The sequence below is a fragment of the Salvia hispanica genome, chromosome 2 (assembly GCF_029641045.1).
Source record: "Salvia hispanica isolate PSC_SH4W2 chromosome 2, Shi_PSC_v1, whole genome shotgun sequence".
In the NCBI taxonomy this organism is placed as follows: Eukaryota; Viridiplantae; Streptophyta; class Magnoliopsida; order Lamiales; family Lamiaceae; genus Salvia; species Salvia hispanica.
Genome location: NC_142693.1, coordinates 38,869,524 through 38,896,494, shown reverse-complemented (window position 1 = coordinate 38,896,494; position 26,971 = coordinate 38,869,524). Strand labels below are relative to the sequence as shown.

Sequence of the window (26,971 nt, the reverse complement as noted above, 5' to 3'; positions counted from 1 at the left end):
TTTTCCAATTTGTTCTTTGGTGCGGACTTGATTTTTCTAATATAAACTCTAGACTAACTAATCCTATGAAATAATTGTCTAAAAAAGAAAAAAATTCCTTTGAAATTTCCCAGTCCAAAGAAGAATTGACCTGCCACTTCCATTAAAGTTACAATCAATTTCTAGTAAAGATCATAGTATTTTTTATTAAATGTTCATGCACTTGATAGTTTTTTTTCAAACACTTCTATAGTTTAACATCATAATTCAAAACAAACACGCACATATACATAGATACATGTGAACAAAATCAGATTCTACATGTGAATAAGGTATAAAATAGTCGAGAGACTTCAAATTATATCATGAGATCAGATTATACACTAATTCCTAAAAGTTGACATTGAGTAAACGAGTTTTCTTTTGTATTAGCTTCATTGCAAGTTGATTTTTTATATCTAAACTACCTCACGATTTTTCAGAAAAGTTTATTCATCTTAAAAAATATTTATCAATAACACAAGTTGTTGATTCATTAATTTCATACGAACCTCATGATTTTTGCATATCATAAAGAATAACCTTTACTCTAGTACTGCACCAATGAAATTTATTCACTCACCATTTTACTTTAAGATTTGCGTAAAGAAGTAGGATAGATAATATTCAGACTGAACTAATTGAATATGTGACATTTGCATTGTGAATAATAATTGAATAAAAGGAAAATTGAAGGAATTAAAGTCTTGCGTAGCCACACTAGTATAGGTGCATACATTTCTAAAGAGTCGAGTTCCAAAATGACTGTACTCAGATGGAATATTCCTATACAGCAAAACAATTTCCTAAGAACCGATAGTGAAGCAAGAAAATCTCAACTTACACTCTGTACACTAGAGGACCTATTATACATGACTTAAATATACTGCTCGAAACTCGTTACACTTCCATTGAACTGTGCTCGCTTCGGACGAGATCCACCAGCAATGGAAACAGCTGAGAAACATGCCTCCTGAATGATACCCTTTCTAGACTACCCAAAATCCGCATAACTGATAGAATTAGAGGCATTCGAGCTGCTATTCCTCCTCCTTTGCGGAGCCTAATGGAAGAAGGCAGTTTGCCCTAAGTTTTTATGTGACACATTCAACTCCGCTACACTCAAGGTATATATATGCAACACTTTCTTACATACAGACACAAGCTCGCCTTCAGCATTCTTCTCCCTCGATAAAGATGGGCTGTTCACTTGTACATCATGCAAAAAGTTTAAGTAGCTCTTGCATGATTCATTTTCAAAGAGCACGAGTGGTGGACCTGAGATCTCCACGATAGAGCATGCTTTATCTAACTTGAGAAGTAATGTAGTTGGGTGTTCAAATCATGAGAATGAGATGATATCGATGAAAAGATTCCGAGTACTATGGTGACAACATTTGCAGACAGGGACGTCCAGTGGATCCTGTATATAAGAGTCACAGCCTGTGAGCAGGGAGAAAGATCAGCATGAAACTTCGACCTAATTTAGTTCCTATAACACATAAAAGTAGTACAAGAATTTCAAAAGGTTGCAACAGAATCGTGTTATTTCCGGGATCAACAACTACAGCAGAATACACATTAAATTGGCTTCCGAAGTGAATAAATGGCCTATATTTCGTATTCTAGAGACATTATTCTTCGCTTTAATTGGAAGACATGTTAGACCTTCTAATAAAATAAAAGGACCTCTCTCGGTTTTTTGGCTTTCAACCAAAAACTTACCAGAGTCGGGAACATTCTACCAATTTTTATGCTTATACTCACGTGGTGTATTGCAGTAAGTACCAATGCCTTGCTTCCAATAAGCTATCAAATTTGAGAATTGAGTTTTTAGCATCAGACATATTGGTATATTCTTAAGTAGGACTCCTACTTAATGGTATGTAATTTGTACACATAAGAAAAAGGTTATGCACAGCGTATAATGAAAAAACAAAGTCTCACACTGAGGACATATAATAGGCTCAAATGAAAGTCAAATCAAACTGCATACCATACAAACTAATAGTATTTGCGCGCCTGAGACCATCCATTTCATAGTTGATACGCTTAACAAAGGTAAGCACCAGCACAATTAACACGATAACAGTTCAAATGCATGTTTGAGAGAGAGCATTAACCTGTATAACAAGTAGCTGTACATTAATATGGACATTCATCCTTGATAAAATATATGCTACCATTTGAAAGTTTTCGTTATCATCCTCAGAGCCATCTCCATGGTCCGTAGACAGTTCCATATCATTATTTGGATGAGAAACATCGGGAATCTCGATGCTGTCCATGGTTTTCAGAAGTTTTGCAAAACCAGGCAAACTAGACTCAGCAGCCTCTTTCAAACAAAGAATGATATCTTGCCCCTCGTCTTCAGAAAGTTTGCTCCCTAAATCAGCAGCCAAACGCATCAATGCAGCTACTTCCGCGCTTGAGGTACCTTGACCTGGACTTTTCATAAATCCTACTAAATGGATACTAAACAAACAGCTTCTCGGTCTGGACACTCCCAGACTCTGTGTGGGCAAACGAGAGGTTCACCAATGCCTTGTGCATGTAGCGCAAAACCGGGTTCCTTATTTCACTACTCTTGGCTCTTGAAGGGTTGAACCTGGCCGTGGAGTCCCGCTGACGTGTGATTGCCAGCCAGAACCAATCTCTATCAAAGTCCTCCGGCTCTTGCCAAATGGCTCTGTCCTGATCTCCGTACACTTTGAATATAGCGTTGAATTGAGCCGGAGTTAGCGTGATCTCCTTTTTGGTGTGCCGAAATGTGATGGCCTCCAACTCCTCCTCATCACTGTAAATCAGTTGCAATGTGCTGAGGAACTCCACTGTCAATGCCTTATATGAGCACACTTCTCATGGAAAAGATGGTAAAAGCCTCCCTCTAACCAATGTATCCCAGCATTGCTGGATGCCGAGACCCTTTATGACAGCCAATGAGGAGTATCTTGAAGGCTGGCTAGTGGGGGGTGACAGGTTCTTCAACTGTGCTTTCTCTTTGTCGTTCCTCAAAGTCACTCCAACACTGCGAGTGGACATGGATGCCATAGGAAGAAATGTACCTAAAAGGGGAAGTGTTAGTACATCATTTCTTCAACCGACACTATGGAAGTTAAAGTATTAGAAATGCACCTTATCCATCACCATACGATTATCGGCGTCATTATTGAGCATTAGGACTGAGTAAGCAAGGACATAAGCTGTATCTGCGCTGGTGAACGAGTTTGGATTGCATTTACAATAGCGCTCCGCAAATTTTTCCATGATGCGGTCTATCTTTTTCAGAAAATGGGCCACTTCTTCTAGGGAGCTACCAACTTTTTTGGATTTTATCAAGAATTCAATTCCCTTGGATGATTTTCTATTGAACAGTGCAGTGCCTTTCGGCATCCATTACACTGACATAATCACTAAAGTGTTCCAAAATCATAACAACTCTGCCACTAAATAAATTATTAGACTATTAAGAGATTAGACAGCTAATTTTACATTATAAATGCTTGTATTCTTAATGCAACCCTGTTCTCATGTTTAGATTAGACAGCTATTAAGAATTCTTGAGGGAATAGATTTGCTTGAAGTGAAATCATAAACAAACCTGAATTTCCAACTTATGAGCTCTAAGCTAATCCAGTGTTGCAGCATCATATATTTCAGAGTTTGCTTCTAGGTGTGGCTCATAATCAGCATTAGTTGCATCATCAGTGTGGTAACTGAGACTCTCAGCCACGTTTTCATTATCAGAAGACTTTGTCGGATTATGTTCTCCAGCTTTCAGTTGTTGGTCCATCCATGATTCCATTGATTTAATTATCCTAACCAGGCACTTAACTGATTCATAACGACATGTCATATCTTGGACAGGTGATAAGGAGGAAACTGAACCAGGTGGTGGACCTAGAGCAGTTTTTTGGAGGCCATTGCGAGATCTGCAAATATCTAGGGGTGTTAAAAATCTGCACAAGCTATATAATGACACAAAAGGTTATTAAAATCCTATATAGCTGAGAGGTAATAATATGCACACGCTTCATACAAAAACACAAAAAGGCTATTAAAAATTGCACAAGCTATAAAAAATACTCCCTCCGTCCCAAGATAAGTGACCTACTTCTTTTGGGCACCGGATTTAAGGAATGGTATTTAAATAAGTTAAAGTGGAGAGAGTAAAGTATGAGAGAGGGAAAAGTAGAGGAGAGAAGAGAGAATAAAGTAGGTGGAGAATAAAGTAAGAGAGATGACTTTTTGCTAAAAATGAAAATAGGTCACTTATAGTAAGTGGGACACCCCAAAAAGGAATACAAGTCACTTATCTTGGGACGGAGGGAGTACAAAAATATGCAAAAAAAAAAATATATACACATACCATAAATTTCTTGGGACAGAATAGATTTAAAAAAAAAAACCACAGCAAATTTGTATAGCTGAGAGGTAAAACAATATATGGAGTGAGAACTAGAAAAAAAGCTTGATCATATTATGAATGATATGCATGGTTATAACTGACAGCAAAAGACCTAAATCCATGATACAACATGCATAACCAAAGATGCCTAATCAAAAAAGATAATCAACCAGATCAATCAGCAAAAACTTTCCAGAAACAATCTTTACTAATTAAGACTCATAACCTCAAATATGAGATGAGGAGGCAGTGAGGCACATCAAGGTGAAATACACTCAGACTGCGTTCAGCAAGAAAAAATAGCAGAGCAGCATCAAAATGAGGGCCAGAAAGTAATCATACCGACGACAACTTAAGCTGTTTTCCACTAGTTAGCTCAAATGTAGGATGAGGAGGTGTCAGGACCCGGCTCGACGACCTTGGGGTAGGCCGAATCGAGGGCGGAGATGAGTGGCTGAAGCTGGAAGTCAGCAAGAGGCGGGATCGGAAGGGTCGTCGGCAGAGCAGATTTGCAGGAGGAGACGAGTTGGGAGTGTTTCCTTCCTCCAAGCCACATTCTTATGATCTTGTCGAGCGAAGGCCCCAGCACCCAACCACAGCGGGACGCCCCGCCTAGGGTTTGAGACGCCGCATCGACCGCCCTACCTCTCCAATTCCGGAAACCACATTCGCCGTCTAGATAATGGATTTGATTGTCAGGATTCAGAATCTCAAGCTCAATGCAGATAATGGATTTGACTGTTAGAATTTTAATTTTGTTTGCATAATTAAATCGACAAATTTGTGAGAGAAAAGATGGATGTAAGAATTAAAATAGCAAGAGAAAGAAAGATGGAATATTTTAATAGGTGTGAAAGAAAGTGATTGAATGTGTTAATTGGAGAGGAAAATTATTTTTAAAAAAAAAGAAATATGTCTTCTTAATTGGAACAAACTAAAAAAAAAATATCATTTTAAATGGGACGGAGGGAGTAATTTTAGAAACACTGCGTAATCTTTTACTATGGTCAGGTTGCCCAAATAGAACTACGGGTACTCAATTAATTTTATAGTAAGAAAATAAAAATAAAAATTCAAGTACCTAGAATTACTTCATATGTCTATTAATTGTCATTAGTTTTTTTTTTAAGTCAATACTTGTCATATTTATTTTTTACTTCTTTCATCGGTCATTAAAGGCCTTATTTTTCTTTCTCGTATGTCCGTCAATAAGCATTCCATTTCACTTTTATTACTCCCTCCGTTCCTGAAAATTTCTCACCTATTCTCTTTTTCTTCCGTCCCTAAAAATTTGACACATTTCATTTTTATTAATATTTGTTAGTGGACCTCATATTCCACTAACTCATTTTCACTCACATTTCTTAAACTCGTGTCGGGTCAAATGGTGACAAATTATGGGAGACAAAGGGAGTACTATATTTAGTAAGTTGGTCATACATTCTACAAACTTATTTAATTTACACTTTATTATAAAACTAATATAGAAAAATAGGTCATATATTCCACTAAATTTAGGGTCCGTGAAGATTTATCCTAAATTTACTTACCATAATTGAATTAATTTATTCTATCCACTAATGTAATACTGATCTGACAACAAAAGAAATCAGGCGCGTTAACCCTAATTAAGAGCTTAATTAATGAGTTGTAATAGGATTAGGAGTGGGACTCTAAACTAGATAATTTGTGCTTGATTGTAGTATATATGTAATTAATCGATCATTCTGGCTGGTCATTTCACAAAATTAATCTGAGTTTGTTTGTTGTGTTTCGAAATTGGAATTGATTGGTATGGCAATAATGGCCGGATTAGGAACTGCTTATTTGGTGGACTACACGTATTCGAGCGATGATCCGAACGACGACGAATACTTGATTCTGGAGGAGATCAGCCGGGGCACTTACGGTGTGGTGTACAAAGCTCGGAACGAGAAAACGGGAGAGATCGTGGCGATGAAGGAGGAGGTGGGCGGGCTGTGCCCCTCCACCTTAATGGAGATCAGTATCCTGAAATCACTACCGCGCCACCCATGCATCGTGGGGTTCAAGCAGGCGGCGGGTGGTGAGCGCGCCTACGTGGTGATGGAGCACATGATGTCGGACCTCAAGCGGTGGAGGCAACAAACCCTACGCGCTCTTGGAGATCAAGTACATAATGGAGGAGATACTCAAGGGTGTTGCCTTCCTCCACCATAACGGCATCATCCATAGGGATCTCAAGCCCTCCAACATCTTATTGGGCCACAATATCGATGTCAAGATCTGTCGACATGTGGTCTGTGGGGGCCACCATGGCGGAGCTCCTGCTCGATCGGGTGCTTTTCCGAGGGGAGTCCGAGTGCCACCAGCTTCTTCAGTGCATCAAATGGACCATAAACCCGCTCTTCAGTTTTCTCCGGAAGGAATTGGCGGCGGCGTCTCCGAACCTGGCCGTGGCGGCGCTGACTGAAGTCGGATTTGACTTGCTCCAAAGGCTTTTGGCGTATGAAAAAGAGGATAGGATAACTGCCAAAGACGCATTCAATCATGCTTGGTTTGCAGAATAACGCTCGACTTTGATTGTACATAATATATAATTATCTTCACCATGTCATAATAAAATAAATACAAGTTTCTTTAATGGAATATTGTTTTTGTGTGGTCGACTGTAAACTAATTCAAAATAAAGTGCGATAGAAATCCATGGGTTCCATCCTAAAACCAATTGGTGATAGGAGGAGGGCCCATGAGATTTATATACTAGTTTCAGTATCACCAGGAGGGCCCATGAGACTTATATACTAGTTTCAGTTTTCTCTTGACACCGATGTGGGACAGTCATATGTTATATTTTTTAGTTTCAATTGCCAACACCCTCCCTCAAACCCTTCAAGGTTCTCTTGACACCGATGTGGGACAGTCATATGTTATATTTTTTAGTTTCAATTGCCAACACCCTCCCTCAAACCCTTCAAGGTTCTCTTGACACCGATGTGGGACAGTCATATGTTATATTTTTTAGTTTCAATTGCCAACACCCTCCCTCAAACCCTTCAAGGTGAACCTTGGAGGGGGTTGGACTTTTTTCTGATCGATTTTGGACCACTTGGCCCAAATTTTAAGTCCAGATATACTGCTGGGTCAGTCATTTTTTCGGTTTCGGCCCAGATATACTGCTGGGTCAGTTAAATTTGACCCATAGTCGGCGACCCGCTCTGATACCATGATAGAAATCCATGGGTTCCATCCTATAACCAATTGGTGATAGGAGGAGGGCCCATGAGACTTATATACTAGTTTCAGTTTTCTCTTGATACCGATGTGGGACAGTCATATGTTATATTTTTTAGTTTCAATTGCCAACAAAGTGTATGCAAAATACTTATTCTACCAAGCTTCTGTCTTAAATTTCTTCTTGTCCTTCAAATTTAATTAGGGTTGAGACTGCCTTTGAATTTCTTATCTTCATATTCAACGAATTTCTTCAACTTCGTATTCATCGAAGCATTTGCTCACTTCATGGAAAAAAATCCCCATAAATTTTGTAAAGCGTTTCTTAAGCAACATAATGAATGCTTCAATTGTTAGCCAAACAATCAATAGCATCAATGACGTACCCAGAAAATAAAATACGTGGGATCGACATTTTTCAAAATTTAATAATAAATATAATATTTAAAAAATATATTTTTAAAATAAGGGTATATTAGAACAATTTAAGTGTCATCAACTTATATATCAACTTATATTGTGAGCGATAATTAATTCAAACAATTATTTATATCTTCAAAATGTGTCAAAGCTATTTCATTAGATAATAAAGATGAAAGCTCTAAGAACTTAAACGATTATATTGATTTATTCTTTTATTAATATAAAATTTGGAATGATCAACTGATGGAATATTAAATCTTTAAAGTAAAAATAACTAGAAATGAAAACTATTTAATAGTACTATTTTTAAAAAGTAAAGTTGAGAAAATTAAAAGAACAGATAAATAGGATACAGTGAAATTTTAAACATTAAAACAACTATATCATTTTTATTATTATTAATTATTATTGTAGGACCCACCCCCACCAAAAGATATACCCCTCTCGCCCCAATTCCATTCTCTCTTCAACTTCTCCTTCCACAGTATCAATGTAACTCTGTAAATGTATTCTCTCCCTTTTATATTTCAACCTCAATATTAGTAGAACTCCTTCTTTCTCGTTTCTTACTAGTCAACGTTCAGAGATCCGGTGATTGGGGCGGAATTTCAAAATGGTGGGGTCGACGATAGTTTTTATGTTAAAATCCTAAGAATTTTCCGGCGCTTATCACCGGCGGTAGGGTCAGCGGTGGGGTCGGTCGACCCTACCCGACCCCACCTGCATCCGTCTCTTAGGAACATGAAGTATTAAAATCAAATATGATCTAAATAATAGATTAATAATCAAAATAATATCAAAGTCAACTATTCTGTAATCCTATAAAATGAAACTTATTCATTTTTTTCCAAAAAAACATTATTGAAGTCATCACAATATAAGAACAAGGAAAGATGAACAATCTTTATCAATATAATTTGTTTTAACAATAAAAAAATATACTCCCTCTGTTTCATAGTAATGGAGGCATTTCTTTTCGTCGCGAAGATTAAGAAAAATTGTGTTAGGTGAGTTAAGTAAATGGAGAATAAAGTGGAAAATGGAAAAAGGTAGAGAGATAAAGAGAGAAAAAAGTAAGTGAGAGTAAAGTAGGTGTGGAAAAATGTGTTGACTTTTACTAAAAAGGGAAATGACTTTATTACTATGGAACGTACAAAAATGGCAAAATGACTCTATTACTATGGAACGAAGAGAGTAATAAATAGTACTCCATCTGTTCCAAGGTGGTTGAGTTGTAATCTTTTTTATGTTGTCCCAGGTAGTTGATTCATTTCCTTTTTTATCAAAATCATTTTTATGTTGTCCCAATCATTCTCATAGTTTATTCTTTCTTCATCTCTCTTAATTTATTTTGTCTCTTACTTTACTCTCTTCACTTTAACCTTTAACAGATCAATTTCTTATATTTCGTACCCTAAAGAAATCTTCAACTACCTTGGGATGGAGGAAGTATATATGTTGTTATTTCCTTTACTTCTTAGTTCTATTTGCTTTGTTTATTTAATCTGTATGAGTACCCTTTTAGTATAAATGTATATATGAATTAAGGGTAATGATAAAATACAAACTCTATATATTATACTCCCTCCGTCCCGGTTAAGATGACACATTTCTTGGCCGGCACGGAATTTTAGGAGTTATTGGTAAAGTATTTAATTGGAGAGAGAAAATGTTGGTGTACGTATTAAATAGAGAGAGAAAGAGAGATAAATATTTTAATAGGAGTAAGAAAAAGTGGTTGGATATATTAATTGGAAAGAGAAAGTTAAAAAAAAAAAGGAAATGTGTCATTTTAGTTGGGACAAACTAAAAAGGAAAACGTGTCATCTTAAGCGGGACGGAGGGAGTACTTATAAACTTCAAACTCCTTAACACAGTGTAAAATTTCAAAATTTTGATTTCAACATAGTGTCAATGCATTGTCAACAAAGCGTCAATCGTTGACGCTATGTTAACAACTTTTTTGCTGTTATTTTGTTATCTATTAACATTTTCTAATGATCCAAATCATGGTTTGGAGTTTTTACAATACTTATAATTTGCATTTAATTAAATCTTTATTAACCAAATGGTTAGAATCTTCTCTTAACTTATTAGATTATAAATCAAGAGATTTAACCGATGTGTTTTCAAAATTAAACTTTGTTAGTTAGTATAGTTTATATTTCGGAATATTTATCGCATTTTTTTATGAACTAATTTATTCTTCTTTTAAAAATTCTGATATAATAAATTAATTTTTAAAGTTGGATCCAAAAAGAAAACATTGGAATAAATTTATAAATTCTCTATAAGAATGGTCATATAATTGGGCTTATATTGATGTTATCTATACAACATCCTTTACTGTGGAGGATTTAGAGAATTTGTTGAATTAATATACTCCTTCCATCTCATAAAAATAGACTATATTTGTTATTTGAGATATTCCTTAATACTCCATTCGTCCTACAATAAAAGTTACACTTTGTCATTTTAGTCCGTCTCACAATAAGAGTCACACTTCATTTTTACCATAAATGGTAAGTAGATCTCACATTCCACTAACTCACTTCACTCATATTTTATTATAAAACCAATATAAAAATGTGGATATCATATTTCCGTAACTTTTTCAACTCATTATTCTTTATATTTCTTAAAACTTGTGTTCACAATAAGAGTGATCCTATTATGGCCGGAAGTAGTATCATTCAGTCTATTTATATGGAACAATTTGAGTATGTGACACTTAGTGATCCATATCACTATATTACTATATTTGGTGACAAGTGATACTACTAGTTTCATCCGCGATAAAAATGTCATGTTTTTATTTGATGTAACGAAATTGAAATGTTGTAACTAAACTTTATATCCCCATCCAATCATGTTCACCGGTAACGAAATTGAAATGTTGTAATTAAGATCTAAACGTTCAATTTAATTAGTAATTCGTTTTTTTAACAATAATACATTTTTCATTTTGTGATATACACCGCAGACAGTAGACTCCAAGCTAGCTAGGAAAAATCCTTACATGAATGTAAATGATCAATTATACATATGATCTGGCCTGGCTTGCGATTGCGATGGCACGTGGATTGAATCCGGCGACATCGATATCATCTGAAGGAGACTAGAATTCGAAAACGTCTCCTCCAACGCCGGTCCCCTCCTGCTACCTCCATCCACGCAGTCCTTGGCGATATGCAACAGCTCCCTCGCCACGTCCACCATCCCAAGCTTGGCGTCAGCTCCAAATAGCAGACACCGCGTGGCAAGGTCCACCACTATCTGAATCTGCTCGCGCCTCGACGATGGCTGCTCGTGGTAGTACAGGCTGGGGTCCACCATCTCCTCAATCTTCCCCTTGTGCAGAGCCGCGGTGGTGCAGTCCACCACGGCGTCCCCCGTGATGATCTCCAGAAGGACCAGGCCGAGGCTGTAGACGTCGTTCCTCCTCCTCCCGCTCCCTTCGTCGTTGAGCAGATCGAAGCCGGCGAGCTTGACGGAGAAGTCGATGTCTAGGAAGATGCACGCGGAGTGGAGATCGTGGTGGAACAGGGGAGGCGAGATCTCGTTGTGGAGGAATGCGAGGGTGGATGCGGTCTGCGCGGCGACGCTGAGCCTCTTGTGCCAGTGGAAAGGCACGTTCTCGTATCTGGCGCGGCGCAGGTGGTCCATCAGGGTTCCGTTTTGAGGGTAGTCGTAGACGACGAGGGGAGTGGAGCCGGCATTGATGGACCATCCGATCACGCGCGCCATGTTTCTGTGGGAAACAGCGGAGAGTCTCTCGAGCCTGAGCATGATTTGAATGAGGTCGCTTTCAGTGTCACAATAGTCGACTTTCTGCACTGCGACGCGCGATCCCCCTCCTACGACTCCGTGGTAGAGTGTGGAGGGGGAAGAGCTGTCGACTATCTTCTGGCTGTCTCCGAATCCCCTGGTTGCCTCCTCGAGCTCGTGGTATGTGAACAGCCTGGCCTTGTGAGAGGAGATGTTGGCTTGGAAATGTGGCTGCTCTGTGATTAATTTATCCGATCTGATGCGGCGTTTCATCAGGAAAAGTGCCGTTAACGACACGACAGACAGAGTTGAGGTCAGTACCCCTGCATCAATCATAACATATTCAAATTGGTGTCAGCATTTATTCATGCTTATCTACAACTGTTTCGTTTCTAGGAATACAATAATCATACCGGCTAAAATGATTGCCTTTTTTCGTCCATGTTTAACCTGATAGCACTCACTTCCATCAACTTCCTTTCCATCCTTGAAGCAGGCTGTGCCGGATTAGGAAACACACATTTTAGATCATTTTTGGTCGTATAACTATAAGATAGACGAGTTGCTTACATTTGAGACATCCTACTCCGGAAGGGAAGCCGTCGCCGGAGAATCCATCGGCGCATTGGCATCTGAAACCGTTAGCAACGGAGGTAGCATTGACGACATTGGCGTTGGGGGCACAGGCGGCGTGGGTGGAGTTTCTGGGAACAGCCCATTCGAGCTTAACACCCCGCAATCCGGTGCTGCTGCCGGGAATAACAACCCAAGAGGAGAATCCCCTGCAGCCGTATTTGGAGAAAGCGGTGATGCTATCGCCGGGGCGCCAGGAGGTGCGGTCGGAGAGGGGATAGCAGCAGGAGGGGTAGCCGGCGGGGCGGCCGTCGCAGGAAGGCATGAGAGAGGTCCTCTCGCAGACGGGTTTGCAGAGGGAGGAATCTTCGCAGTCGTACAAATCGAGGATGTTGTCGGAGGAGATGGCGAAGTGCTGATCGGCGGCGAAGGAGAAGGACCTGAGGTCGTTGTAGTGGCGGCAGAGGGTGGTGTTGGGGAAGTCGAGGAGGAGGCCGTCGGGGAAGAAGCGGAGGATGCGGTAGGAGCGGGAGGCGATGGTGAGGAAGAGAGAGGAGGAGTTGATGCAGGAGAGGTGGAAAGCGTCATGGAGTGGAGGGGTGGAGTTGAGGTAGAAGGGGAAAGGGATGTGGAAGGTGCCGCATTGAGAGGCAGCGAGGATTAGTGGAGTGTAGAGGAGGAAGAGAGAGAAGAGCCACGGCGACATGGCATGGGTGAAATGGAGAGAGGAAAGGTAAAGGGAAATGGAAATGGAAAGAAGATGAAAGGGAAATGGAGAAAAGGGAGTTGTTGGAGTGAGGGAAGAGAAGACGGTTGGTCTGCGGAATGGGACGCATCCGTACCTATGCAATTGTGCTATTCCCGTGCGTCGCGGAACTTGGGACTTGGGACTTGGAAACACGCCCACCAATTCGATTTTCTCTTCTCTCTATTATACGCTTACTATACTACTACTCCTTACAAGTCACTTTTTAAATTTTAAGCTACTCATTTTGCTTTAGAGTAGAAAATAAATTTACATAAATTGGAGTATATATATAATTAGATATTTTAGGTATTTTATATTTAAATATACTTTTAAATTGATTAAATCTAAATTGATCATTAAATCGATTTTTTAGTATACTCTACATCTTCACGCAATAATTATGAAACAAAATTAGATAATCTATATCTATACATATATAAAAGGCGAGTTTTGTCCTTATTTTAAAATATTTATAAATTTTGTCCTTATTTTAAAATATGTGTAAGTTATGGAATGAATTTGTGATACAATTATACAATTCATAATGATGTAACTGATTTTTCTCAATAATTATTGAATTCATTATCCATTAATTAGAATAAGTGAAATTATTATAATATGAATGATTAACCATTAAAATTTATGATGAGATAAATTGCTTGCACTAACTACAAATATTAACTGTTGTAACCGAAAGGTTTAGATTATATCAATGTTTATAATAAAAAAAAAAACAATTTTTTTTTGTTTTCTCCTTCAAGTGATGAAATATATATAGAGACTTGATGAAAAGGACGTGACAACACATTTTTAATATTATCTGTCAACATATAAAAGATGAGTTTTAGCCTTATTTTGAATATTTAAAAGTTTTGGAATAAATTTAAATATGTATAAATAACTATCATGAATATTTATTTAGATTACAATCAATAATTGGCGATTAAAAATCTTAAATAGGATAACAAGCATTAAACAAATTTTGTAACCTCTAGTGTCTTAATTTTATAATTTATGGTTTTTAATTCCATGATCTGTCAAGTCCCAATTTTGTGCCTATAAAAGGCAAAGACATAGAGTTGTGCATGAATTACACACCAACAAAAGCACTCTCCATTCACTCTCAAGTTCTCAACATTTTATTACATTTTAGTAACATTGTATTGCATGATTTTTGGAGTACCATCAAGTTCACCGGTGTCTAGCGGGTTTGAAATGTTATATACGCTAGGAGGAAGTTGTTTCATCTCTAGGGATAATACGTCAATCCATGAGCATTAACCATGATGTAATTTGTCTTGTGAAAAGAGGATTTTTCTCTACAAGACTTATTGCAATAGTTAGAGTATCGCGTGTTATGGTTCGAGAATTTTATTCCAATATTTCTAACAATTCTTAGAGAGGGACAAATTATAGTAACATCCTTAACTCGAAACATGCAGTTCTTGATTCTCGAATATAGTTATTTTGTTAAAAGTGTGATTCATTATTTTTAGTAGAGTGATATGAAGGATTGTGTTAAACATATTTTTCAAATGTGTGATATATACTCTCTTCGCTCCCCCAAATAATTGTGTTTTTTCTTGATTCTATTTTAAATATGTTTAATTTTATGTCTTTAGACTTTAGGTGTGAAATGAATTAGGAGTATAGGTTTATTGAATTGTTATTACTATTGTCACGACCACAACTCCCTAGTGCTAGTGAGCGTAGCTATTTCGCCACTAATATAAGTTCATCAAACATAAATTAAGCATAAAAGAGACAATTTAACTCGAGGAAATAGTTTCGAAGGCGAATGGGTACATAGTAAAAAGAAAGTCAGAACGTCAACCCTAAATTAATACATTCCTAGAACATAGGTTCTACTCAGCGGAAGAGTCCAAGACAAAAGTAGTATGTATGAAGACATACTACTTTGGGCTACCTAACTACTTATTTAATGATCGTTCCCAACACCTTCGCCTCCTCGTCCACGTTCAACCTGCACATTTGAAAATAAATATGCAGGGCGGAGTATTTGGTATACTCAGTGGGCACATTGCCAAAAACAGTTCTATTTTATTTGTCAAGCCACAGTTGAGTGATCACGGGGTTTTTATTTAAAAGGCCCGAGTCACTAAATACTTTCCTTTCATAAAGATTTTGGTTGCGCAATCACATTACTTAAGTACCATATCTGAACTTTGTGTGAACCGGGAATGTGGCCACATTCCACGACGGTCACTAGACCGGCCAACTCCTATGTTAGCTCACGGTCCCCTTATGTGTATACTAGTCCGAGTAGGGTTTGTGGCCCTACTGGGACCCGAATTCGATTTAACTAAATTGGCATAGCCAAACAGATAGGTAGTCATAAAACAAAACATGGCATGACAAATATACTTGAGTAAAGATTCACAGTTTCATACTAAAATCACGTTTTGAAATAATGTCCACCTCAAAAGCTAAATCTCTTTCCGTAAATTTCTTTAACTTGACCTTAGATGACGTGCGAAGACGTCCCTTTAGAAAATAAAATAATACTTAATTAGGCTTTAAGAAGTCAAGAAAATTAAACGTGAATGCATCCTAAGTGCATGATCATTTTATTCTTCCTCTAATTCTTCTAGAAAGGAAAATTCTAAGATCCTCGTACATTAATTAAATCGGGAGTTTTAATTTATTGTGGAGGCCTAAGAAGTTATTCGTTTATTTTGGAATCATTACCTTCCATGTATCTCGTTCGAATTTAATTTATCATCTCGGGATTTAATTAGCGAATCATCACTTAGTATTAATTATTTGATTGAGCAACTTAGGAGGGCTCATGATTTAATTAGGCAAGGCCCAATTCCTACTTTATTTTAATTATTAGCCCCAACTTCGTAGATCATTAAAAGAATCAGCCCATTTCTCTATTTAAAACCTTAGTCCCCACTTTTATTTTTAAGAGGGCCAAAACAATTTAATAGTCGGGCCAAGTATTAAATTAAGAGAAAGGCACAAACATCTTCTTCCCATCTCCATTGGTCTCTACTCTCTCCCTCATTTCTCAAAATCCCCAAATTTCTTAATCCCTAAATTGAGGATGAAACGGTGGCTTTATCTCTCACATTTCTCTCGGTGGCAACACAGTGCAGCTGCCACCGTCGCGACAGTCAACCGCCGGCTCCAGCTCCTCGGCGTCACAGGGTCGTCGGTACCCTCCGTCTCCGTCCATCTCTGCGACAGCACAGCGCCATCACAGTCATTTCGCCGGCGCTGGGCCAGCTACGGCGTCGCCGACGCCCACGTTTATGGTTGTCTGATAACTGTGGTCTACATTTCATCCCAATAAAACAGTGGTCTACATTTCTTTCCATACAATGCTTCATATGGGGCCATGTTTATGGTTGTCTGATAACTGTTGTTGTAAGCAAACTCTACAAGTGGTAGTACTGGCTCCCAATTTCCTCCATGGTCGAGCATTACGGCTCTCAGCATATCTTCCAAAGTATGGATCGTTCTTTCAGACTGCCCATCAGTCTGTGGATGGAATGCAGTACTGAAATTCAATCTAGTGCCCAGCTCTTGTTGTAGGCTTATCCAAAATCTAGAAGTAAATTTTGGATCACGGTCTAATGTGATTGTTACCGGTATTCCATGTAAGCGTATGATCTCTTGCACATAGATTCGAGCTAATTTGTCTGACCCGTAAGTGATACGGATTGGTACAAAGTGAGCACTTTTGGTGAGGCGATCTATAATTACCCAAATAGCAGTGTTTCCTCGTTGCGACTTTGGCAATCCTGTCACGAAATCCATCGCAATGTGCTCCCATTTCCACTCGGGAATTTCTAGGGGTTGCAATTTCCAATAGGGTCGTTGATGTAGAGCCTTCACTTGTTGACATGCTAGGCATCTTTCTACAAACGATGCTATGCTCTTCTTCATGCCATCCCACCAAAATTGTTTCTTCATATCTTGATACATTTTTGTACCTCCTGGGTGGGCAGTGTATGGTGTTTCATGAGTTTCACTCATGATCTCATTTCTGAGTGCCTCGTCCTTGAGCACACACGACCTTCCATCAAAAGTGATGGCTTTATCCGCCTCCTCGCGGGAACTCTCTTATTTTCCCGTCCTTACTTTAAGACGAATTTTCTCCAATCCTGGCCCTTAAGTCTGGTTCAATCACCAAGGTGGCGATCCTACTTTCCACCGTCTCCGGTGCTCTCACTACTTCCAGTCGCATCTTAGCAAACTCACGTAGGAGCTCCGGGGCGTAGCCTTCCTGTTCAAGGCATCTGCCACTACATTGGCCTTGCCTGGATGGTAATTTATACCACAGTCGTAATCCTTGACTAATTCGAGCCATCTGCGTTGTCGCATGTTCAAATCCTTCTGCTCGAAAAAGTACTCAAGGCTCTTGTGGTCCGTGAAGATCACACATCGAACTCCGTAGAGGTGATGTCTCCAAATCTTCAAGGCATGTACCACTGCTGATGCGTATTTTAGAGTATCTGATTCAGTTCACACAAGATATCAAGTTTAAATAATTAACTCTAATAATACTACGATACTGAAAGATTACAGCGTCGCTAGTAATATTTCAAGTGTCGATCCACAGGGAGGTAGAAGATTGTTTAAAACTTAAAAAACTTTAAAAGATGTAGCATAAAGATTTGATTTTTTTGGTTTGGAAAGATGTTGACAAAATAAAGCTTCAAGTTAACTAAAGAAAGACTATTCAAATGAGAAAATATGCCACTCCAAGTTGCTCACTAAGCTTGTATTGTTCTACACCTATACAACGAAACATATGAAGGGATTAAAACATCAACCTAATTACATACACTGAACATGTACACGATGAGTAGTTCACAATTAGCTGAACACATAACCTATGAACCAATTTTCAATGTTTATAAACTCCTGTGGAAGCGCTGGAGAAATAAACATCTACTATTATCACCTACTTAATCCACTATCAAATTATCCTCTGAACAATTCTAATTCAATAGCATGCCAACAAACAAACATTCCTAAACTATGTTAAAGAGACAATAGCAAAGGAAAGAACAACACTACATTATTAGCCAAAAACATAGTGTATAAACATTGAGTACATTGTTGGTAACAAACACATGAGTTCAAAAGTGTAGAAACATCCATACAAAGCCTAGATTACCACTTGGAGCAACATAGAGAGTTTAGCCTAAACACATGGTGGAATTTGCAATAAAAACCATAGGAATCATGCTCTCGATGAGTGGAATTGGGATGTGGAGACGGATCGTCGGAATGTTGGCCGAAATTTCTTTCTTCTCTTCCTCCTCCTCTCTTTCTCTCTTTTCCTCTCCGTTTTCTCCCTTTCCCTCTCCCTTTTCTCGTCCAAGAATGTCTGAATCTCCCTCTCAAAACCGCCTCCAAACTATATGAAAACTGAATTTGGAGGTTAATTCGTCTTCGTACCCGGCCGGGTGCATTATTGGGCATTAAAATCACTCGGCCAGGTGGCCAATTTTTAGGGCTTTCTGAAATTTTCGTATTCTGAACATCGTACCCGGCCGGATGTAATTATTGGGCATAAAATTCACCCGGCCGGGTGCCTCATTTTGAGAGCTTTCTGGACTTACGACGCAGACTGGGCAGTCTGTCAACTTGGGCAATCTGTCAACTTGGGCAGTCTGTCAAATTGGGCATTTTGCACGACTTTTTCAGTGACATCCAAGCTTCATTCCACGTTTCGTTTCACCATTAATTCCTCTTCCTACAACATAAAATATACTTTTGCAATCATCAAACTATATAAATCATGTAAAGTTATGGGAATAAAAATGTACAATTTGATTCGCATCAAATACCCCCAAACTTATTTGCTTGCTCGTCCCCGAGCAAGATCACTTAAAGCACAACATTTTATAGCTCAACTCACAAAAGTTTTCATCACAAAGAATCAAGTATGTAAGGATGTGAATGACAAAATCTAAACCCCCAACATTTCCAATCAAGATTTCCCACTCTCAAGAACAATCACTCGTCCACCTAGAACTTTAAGTCAAGGTGCACTTCAAAGTAAGTCCAAGCATAAGATCCTACAACTCAAACCGTCGTTATTGACTCATCAAGCAATACTTATCACATAGACCCGCGGATTTCAAATCAAATTTCTTTAACTCTACCAAGCCATTTACAAAACCCCCATAATGCATCATCAATAAAGTCCAAGGTCTTTATTCAAAGGTTGTAATGGGGCTAGGGATGAGGTAGGATAAATATGGATAGTAGCTCAAAAATTACATATTTGAGTACCAAACAAAATACATTTCACAACCCAAACTTTCATTCCCCCAAACTTGAGATCTTTTCTAGACAAGAGTACATCTTTACAAAGCAATGGAAGTTCTACTTTATTACACTTTTTTTTTTAAATTTCTTTTCTCTCTTTTTTTTTTCTTTCAAAGGCCTCGACTTTTACAATTTGAAGGCCGTCTTTTTCCTTTCAAAGAACTTCATTCTCAACATTTATACATAACATCAAATCTGAAAAATCTCTAAACTTTAATAAAACACCACCCAAAACTTACTACACAATCAAACTTGTATTTAGCACCCAAATAGTAGTAAGGTTTATTGATGAGGCTAAAATGAGGCTTATTTTTAGTAGCTAAGTGATTGGATAAGTATTTGTACACAATAAAAGGGATTAAGCTCAAAGTGGCTTCTAGGGGATCATTTGTTGGACTAGGCATGTGATCATTTGGCCATGTAGTTCATCCTAGTTCCTTATCATCCCTTATCATTAACACATATGAATGCAAGCACGCAACTCAATAAAGCAAAGCGATCCAAGATAATTTCCACAAGACATATGACTTTCATACTCTCCTCGACTCAAGAAATTGGTTGTAGTCACAAAATGCTCTTTCAAATAAATCAATGCACAAATTCCATCCATCCTAAGCTTCAAAGATCAAGTAAAATCAAGCAAGATTTCCAAACTAGAAAGCCGAAGATAAAGCATGCACCCGTCAATTACATTAATTCAAAACACCTTTAGCATACAATACACTCAAGAAAACATGCATCGTGCATAAAATTCGTTCAAACTCAAACAAACCCCCCAAACATGAATGATTCATTGTCCTCAATGCAAGCAAAGAAGAAAATAAAAAGTAAAGGGATAGAAGACTCCCCCAAACTTGGCATGAAATCCGTAGCATATGGGTGGGAGGGTGGGTGTATCTTCAATTTGTAGGTGTGCTCTATCATAAGCTCCAATGTGCTCCTACAAAACAAAACAAAACAACACAAAACAAAACATAAAGAAACACTCAATTCAAAATAAATGCTAGAGGAAAGAATTGAACAAACAAAACCTCCAACATATGAAAATAAAAATAAAGAAAAATAAATAAAAACTTGGTTGCCTCCCAATCAGTGCCTTTGTTTATAGTCGTTGGCTCGACCTTCTTCATCTTTGGGTCTACACTTGTGAATCTTGTAGTACGACCGCCTCCCTTTCTTCCTTCAACAGGTCACCGCCTAGATAAACCTTCAACCTCTGACCATTCACCTTCCATACATCATTGGACTTAGGATCACGAATATCCACTGCACCATAAGGATACACTTTGTGCACAACAAACGGACCCCACCATCTTGACTTGAGTTTTCCCGGAAAAAGCTTCAACCGAGAATTGTACAATAGGACCAACTGTCCTTCATGGAATCGACGAGGTTTGATGGCTGCATCATGAATCTTCTTTGCCCGCTCCTTATAGAGATCAACACTCTCATAAGCATTCAACCTAAACTCATCCATGATATTCAACTCAAGCATCCTTTTGTTAGTTGCCGAATCATAGTCTAAATTCAACATTTGCAAGGCCCAAAACGCCTTATGCTCAAGCCCAACCGGCAAATGACATGCCTTTCCAAACACCATCTTGTAAGGGGAAGTTCCAATAGGAGTTTTATAAGCCGTTCGATATGCCCATAAAGGCATCATCTAGCTTTTGAGACCAATCTTTTCGCGACGGCTTCACCACCTTTTCAAGAACTCTTTTAATCTCACGATTGGAGACTTCCACTTGGCCACTTGTTTGGGGATGATAAGGGGTAGCAACTTTATGTTGAACACAATATTTTCCAAGGAGGTTTGCAAACAACTTATTGCAAAAATGAGTACCTCCATCACTAATCATGGCTCGATGTGTTCCAAAACGGTTGAAAATATGAGACTTGATGAATCTCAATACCACTTTAGCATCATTGGTAGGCAATGCCTCAGCCTCTACCCACTTAGAAACGTAGTCCACCGCAACTAAGACATATTGCTTCCCATTAGACTTGGGAAAAGGCCCCATGAAATCTAATCCCCAAACATCAAAGAGCTCCACCTCATGGATATTGTTCATCGGCATTTCATTCCTCCAAGAGATATTCCCGGTTCTTTGGCAACTGTCACATCTCTCTACATATGTTTTAGCATCCTTGGAGATAGATGGCCAAAAGAATCCGGATTGGAGCACTTTAAATGCAGTTCTACGTGCTCCAAAATGGCCGCCATACTCAGAATCATGGCAAGCAGACAAAATCTGAAGGTGCTCATGCTCTCCAACACACCTTCGAATGACTCCATCACTACAAATACGGAAGAGAAATGGATCTTCCCAAACATACATGCGGGTATCACTCAAAAATTTCTTCTTTTGGTTAGAAGAAAACCCTTCGGTTATAATGCCCGTGACAAGGTAGTTTGCCAAGTTAGCAAACCACGGCACATATGTTTCCCGAGCTTCCAATTGCAACACTTGCTCATCGGGAAATTTTTCATTGATCCTTTTCTTTTTCTCATCTTCCGTTTCTTCCGCGCCTTCTAATCTAGAAAGATGATCAGCTACCAAATTCTCGGTCCCATTTTTATATTTGATTTCCACATCAAATTCTTGTAATAATAGGACCCATCTCACCAAACGAGGTTTTGCATCTTTCTTGTTCATCAAATATTTGATAGCTGAATGGTCCGTGAACACTACCACCTTCGTGCCAAGTAAATATACACGAAACTTCTCAAAAGCATACACAACTGCTAACATTTCCTTCTCCGTCGTGGTGTAGTTCAATTGGGCATCGTTGAGTACTTTGCTAGCATAGTAGATGGCATGTAGGACCTTCTCTCTTCTTTGGCCTAAAACGGCTCCCACGGCGTAGTCCGAAGCATCACACATCAACTCAAATGGTTTTGACCATTCAGGTGTGATAATAATAGGAGCTTCGACTAGCTTCTTCTTGAGCAAATCAAATGCCTCAAGGCATTTATCATCAAAGACGAACTTGGCATCCTTCTCAAGTAGATTGCAAAGAGGTTTTGCAATTTTTGAAAAATCTTTTATGAATATTCGGTAGAATCTCGCATGACCAAGGAAACTACGGATGCCCTTCACATTTGTTGGAGGAGGTAACTTGGAAATTACTTCAATCTTAGCCTTATCCATCTCCAATCCCAACTCCGACACCTTGTGCCCCAAAACAATACCTTCCTTCACCATAAATTGGCATTTCTCCCAATTAAGCACTAGGTTCGACTTTCACATCTTTGTAGCACACGACTCAAGTTGTGTAAACAACAGTCAAAAGATGAGCCAAACACGGAGAAATCATCCATGAAGATCTCCATAATGTCCTCATTCATATCGGAGAATATTGCCATCATACAACGTTGAAATGTAGCTGGGGCATTGCACAACCCAAATGCCTTCCGGCGGAAGGCATAAGTACCAATAGGGCAAATGAATGTCGTCTTTTCTTGATCTTCCGGGGCAATTGCAATCTGATTATACCCCGAATATCCATCCAAGAAATAGTAATGAGAATAACCAGCAATCCTATCAAGCAACTGATCCAAAAATGGCAACGGAAAATGATCTTTTCTTGTCGCCATATTCAATCTTCTGTAGTCCATACAAACTCTCCATGAATTCACCAATCGAGTTGCTAAGACTTCATTCTTTTCATTGACTGTCACGGTTATTCCTCCTTTCTTGGGTACACATTGCACCTGGCTAACCCACTCACTATCGGATATAGGATAGATCATCCCAAATTTCAACAATTTCTTCACTTCTTTTTCCACCACTTCTTGCATAAGTGGGTTCAACCTTCTTTGTCTCTCTCTTACCGGCTTAGCTCCATCTTCCATCAAGATTTTATGCATGCATATCGCTGGGCTAATTCCTTTGATATCGGCTATAGACCATCCTAGAGCTTGCTTGTGCAACTTAAGTAGCTCTATTAACTTGGATTCTTCTTCATTATTCAACTCAGCCGATACCACAACCGGTAAAGTTTCATCATCACCAAGGAAGACATATTTTAAATTTTTCGGGAGGGGCTTCAATTCTAGCTTTGGTGGTACTTTAATTGAAGGTTTCAAATCTGTCACAAAAGTATCCACCACACATTCATTTTCCAGATGTGGTTGATCAACTTGATAATCTTTTGTTTCATCAAAATTTACTTTGATTGTCGAACCAAAATCTCTCTCCAAGCTCCCTTTCTCATATACACTTCCTTCAATTCTTGATGAGCAACACATCTTGTCAAATATGCATTTATCGAGGACATCAACTCTAAAACACGCATTGGCATCACTAGGGTGCTTCATTGCCTTCTCCACATTAATGGTCACTTGCTCACCATTAATTCTGACTGTAACAGAGTTGTCTTTTACTCCAAGCAACACATCTCCCGTGGCAAGAAATGGTCTACCAAATAGAATTGGTACCTCTTTGTCCTCGGGCATATCCAAAACTATAAAGTCAACAGGGATGATGAATTTGTCGACTTTGACCAAGACATCCTCTACTATTCCACTAGGCTTCACTATCGAGTGATCGGCCAATTGTAGAGCAATGTCTATAGGCTCCATCCTATCCTCTAGTCCAATGGCATGTGCAGTTTTCAATGCCATAAGTGAGATCCCCGAGCCTTGATCCAATAAGCATTTTGTGAAGATTGTATTGCCGATCTCACAAGGAATCACACAACTTCTGGGGTCCCTCTTCTTCATTGGCATCATTCCTGAAATCAATTGTGAGCAATTCATGCTCAAAGCAACTATCCCCTCATCTTGTAGTTTCTCCCTGTTTGCCATCATATCCTTGAAAAACTTGGAGAACTTGGGAAAATTAGTGAAGAGGTCCACTAATGACACATCCACATTCACTTTACGGATTACATTCATCATCCACTCAAAACTTTTCTCTTTTGGGACTCTTTTCTTCCTCTTAGGTGGATATGGTGGAGGAGGAATATGATCTGGGAAGTTAAACTTGCTCTTAGGATCTTGTGCCGGACTTGTCATCATCTTTCTCTTTGATTCCATCTCTACTATCTTCTTTCCTTTCTCATCTGCTGAAAACTTTCCACTAGAATCGGATTCTTCACCATGTTCCTTGCTGCCGGATGCAGCCTGTTCTTGACCATGTTGGGCCCCATGCACCAACTCGGGACTTCCCTTACATGCCTCGTCCGCCCCTGCGTGCTATGAATGCAAGCCTAACATCTCATCCGCCCCTGCGTGTGAGATGCCGAAAGTACCTTGGCCGTCCATTAATGGTGTAGAACCCAACTCACGACCACTTCTCAATGTAACTACCTTGCAATGTTCGTTACCTTTGGGATTGGGCACAGTATCACTCGGAATAGTTGCAGGAATTCTTGTATGAGATGCTGTAGCAAGCTGCCCAATTTGAGTCTCAAGAGTCCTCATAGTAGCCTCAAGCTGTCCAAACTTCTCCACAGTTTTATCTCTGAAATTCTCATCCTCCTTTATAAAAGAGAAAATCTGTCCCAATTGATCTTCATGTGATAACTTCTTCTCAAAACCCGAAGGTTGGGTATTGCTCCTCCATTGATTTCCTGCAGTGTTGCTAGAACTGACTTGATTCCAGTTTCCTTGTTGAGGCCTCCAGTTTTGTTGATTCCCGTACTGATTACCTTGTTTAAAACCTTGACGGTTACCAATATAATTTACATCCTCCACTGGTGCTCCTTGCAAACTAGGACATTGATCTGTATAATGTCCTCCTTGGCACACTCCACATTTCATCACAGGCGCAGCTTGAGGTTGGGGAGTCAATTGCAAGGATTTGACAGCTTTCGTCATTGAAGATATTTGAGTACTAAAATCAGCCATTTGAGCCTCTATAGTTGATACTCTTTCCGACTCCTTAGTTGCACCAAATGTATCTCCTGCACCCCCCTTTCTTGGATTATGCCAGTTCCTTTGATTGTTAGCCAATCTCTGAAATAGTGCCCTCACCTCATCATGTGTCAAATCGTCCAAGTTCCCACTTGAACCTGCAGTAACCAAGCATGTGCCTTCATGATTAAGTCCCTTGTAGAACTTCAAAAGATCATGCCCCGGAGCTAGACCATGACTTGGGCATTTCCTTAGCAAGTCTGTAAATCTCTTCCAAGCTTCGGCAAATGACTCATCGTACTTTTGCCGGAATGAAGTGATCTTTTCTCTCAACTTATCTATCTTCATTGGAGAATTGTACTCCAAGAGAAACTTCGACTTCAATTCCTCAAATGTTGCAATGTTGTAGCCCGGTAATGAGTCAAAGAGAAAGGGAATAAAGCTCTTTTGATCCGGTGATGCTCCACATTTGGCGGTCGGTGAGAAATCCTAATCACTAAACTAAAGATTAGAAAGATATCACCTAATATAAACACTCCTTAGTCTTCAAGTCCAGACGTGGTAGATGGCTATTGCCCCTAAGAACACGAAGCAAGTACCTACAAAATAAAAAATAATCAAATAAAATAAAACAAAAAATAAAACTACTAAGTATTAAACAACCTATTGCCTCCCCAGCAACGGCGCTAAAACTTGATGCGTATTTTAGAGTATCTGATTCAGTTCACACAAGATATCAAGTTTAATTAATTAACTCTAATAATACTACGATACTGCAAGATTACAGCGTCGTTAGTAGTATTTCAAGTGTCGATCCACAGGGAGGTAGAAGATTGTTTAAAACTTAAAAACTTAAAAAGATGTAGCATAAAGATTTGATTTTTTTGGTTTGGAAAGATGTTGACAAAATAAAGCTTCAAGTTAACTAAAGAAAGATTATTCAAATGAGAAAATATGCCACTCCAAGTTGCTCACTAAGCTTGTATTGTTCTACACCTATACAACGAAACATATGAAGGGATTAAAACATCAACCTAATTACATACACTGAACATGTACACGATGAGTAGTTCACAATTAGCTGAACACATAACCTATGAACCAATTTTCAATGTTTATAAACTCCTGCGGAAGCGCTGGAGAAATAAACATCTACTATTATCACCTACTTAATCCACTATCAAATTATCCTCTGAACAATTCTAATTCAATAGCATGCCAACAAACAAACATTCCTAAACTATGTTAAAGAGACAATAGCAAAGGAAAGAACAACACTACATTATCGTCGATTGCTTGCGCCTTCTCCACGAGATGATCTTCGTACTCAACCATAAATCTTCTAATCTGTATCCCGAACTCAGATAATGACCTTTGGGTGGGCAAAGCTTGTCAGAATCGAAAAGGGCTTGATTAGAAATAAGACAGAACTTCAGTTCTATGAAGAACTGAGAAAACCGTTCACTCCAGAGCGGGGAGAACGAAATTTATGTGATGAATCACGTTAAATCTCCTTTCTAATCTCCTTTTATATTGAGTTATGATGGGCCAGATTAGGGATCCATGGAGGTTGGACTTGGGTCAAACCTGTTGGTCTTTTACTAATTAAATTGAGCCCCAATTTAATATAAGCCCAAACAGAATATTA

At 38.8% G+C, this 26,971-nt stretch overlaps 1 protein-coding gene, 2 long non-coding RNA genes, 1 other non-coding gene and 2 pseudogenes across 6 annotated transcripts; 3 read left to right on the top strand and 3 right to left on the bottom strand.

The window, feature by feature from the left end:
- Positions 1-686: 686 nt before the first annotated feature.
- On the bottom strand, positions 687-5,199 carry LOC125211792 (uncharacterized). 3 transcript variants are annotated; one of them, XR_016135069.1, is made up of 5 exons: positions 4,769-5,199; positions 3,620-3,950; positions 3,154-3,464; positions 2,142-3,083; positions 687-1,461 (listed from the first exon to the last, which is right to left on the bottom strand). It is a non-coding gene; the product is annotated as an uncharacterized LOC125211792 (long non-coding RNA). The 3 variants fall into 3 exon arrangements; XR_007174566.2 differs by having other exon boundaries at positions 3,154-3,950; positions 4,769-5,198; XR_016135068.1 differs by having other exon boundaries at positions 687-1,441; positions 3,154-3,950; positions 4,769-5,198.
- A 1,030-nt stretch (positions 5,200-6,229) lies between these two features.
- LOC148932363 (cyclin-dependent kinase G1-like) lies at positions 6,230-6,975 on the top strand (annotated as a pseudogene).
- A 3,989-nt stretch (positions 6,976-10,964) lies between these two features.
- LOC125205173 (Protein kinase superfamily protein) lies at positions 10,965-13,109 on the bottom strand. The gene is made up of 3 exons (XM_048103999.2): positions 12,401-13,109; positions 12,244-12,327; positions 10,965-12,153 (listed from the first exon to the last, which is right to left on the bottom strand). The coding sequence occupies exons 1-3, from the start codon at positions 13,107-13,109 to the stop codon at positions 11,096-11,098; spliced, it is 1,851 nt and encodes a 616-aa protein (XP_047959956.1). The 3' UTR covers positions 10,965-11,095.
- Positions 12,014-13,389, top strand: LOC148932362 (uncharacterized). The gene is made up of 2 exons (XR_016135159.1): positions 12,014-12,143; positions 12,324-13,389. It is a non-coding gene; the product is annotated as an uncharacterized LOC148932362 (long non-coding RNA).
- Positions 13,390-16,451: 3,062 nt separating this feature from the next.
- On the bottom strand, positions 16,452-25,802 carry LOC125194765 (uncharacterized; annotated as a pseudogene).
- On the top strand, positions 25,553-25,659 carry LOC125202874 (small nucleolar RNA R71). Its single transcript, XR_007173211.1, has one exon. It is a non-coding gene; the product is annotated as a small nucleolar RNA R71 (small nucleolar RNA).
- Positions 25,803-26,971: the final 1,169 nt, after the last annotated feature.

Coding starts and splice junctions, on each gene's coding strand:
- LOC125205173 (XM_048103999.2), bottom strand. CDS start 13,109: ATGTCGCCGTGGCTCTTCTCTCTCTTCCTCCTCTACACTCCACTAATC. Junction 12,328..12,400: donor CGGAGTAGGATGTCTCAAAT/GTAAGCAACTCG, acceptor AATCCGGCACAG/CCTGCTTCAAGGATGGAAAG. Junction 12,154..12,243: donor AAAGGCAATCATTTTAGCCG/GTATGATTATTG, acceptor TGATTGATGCAG/GGGTACTGACCTCAACTCTG.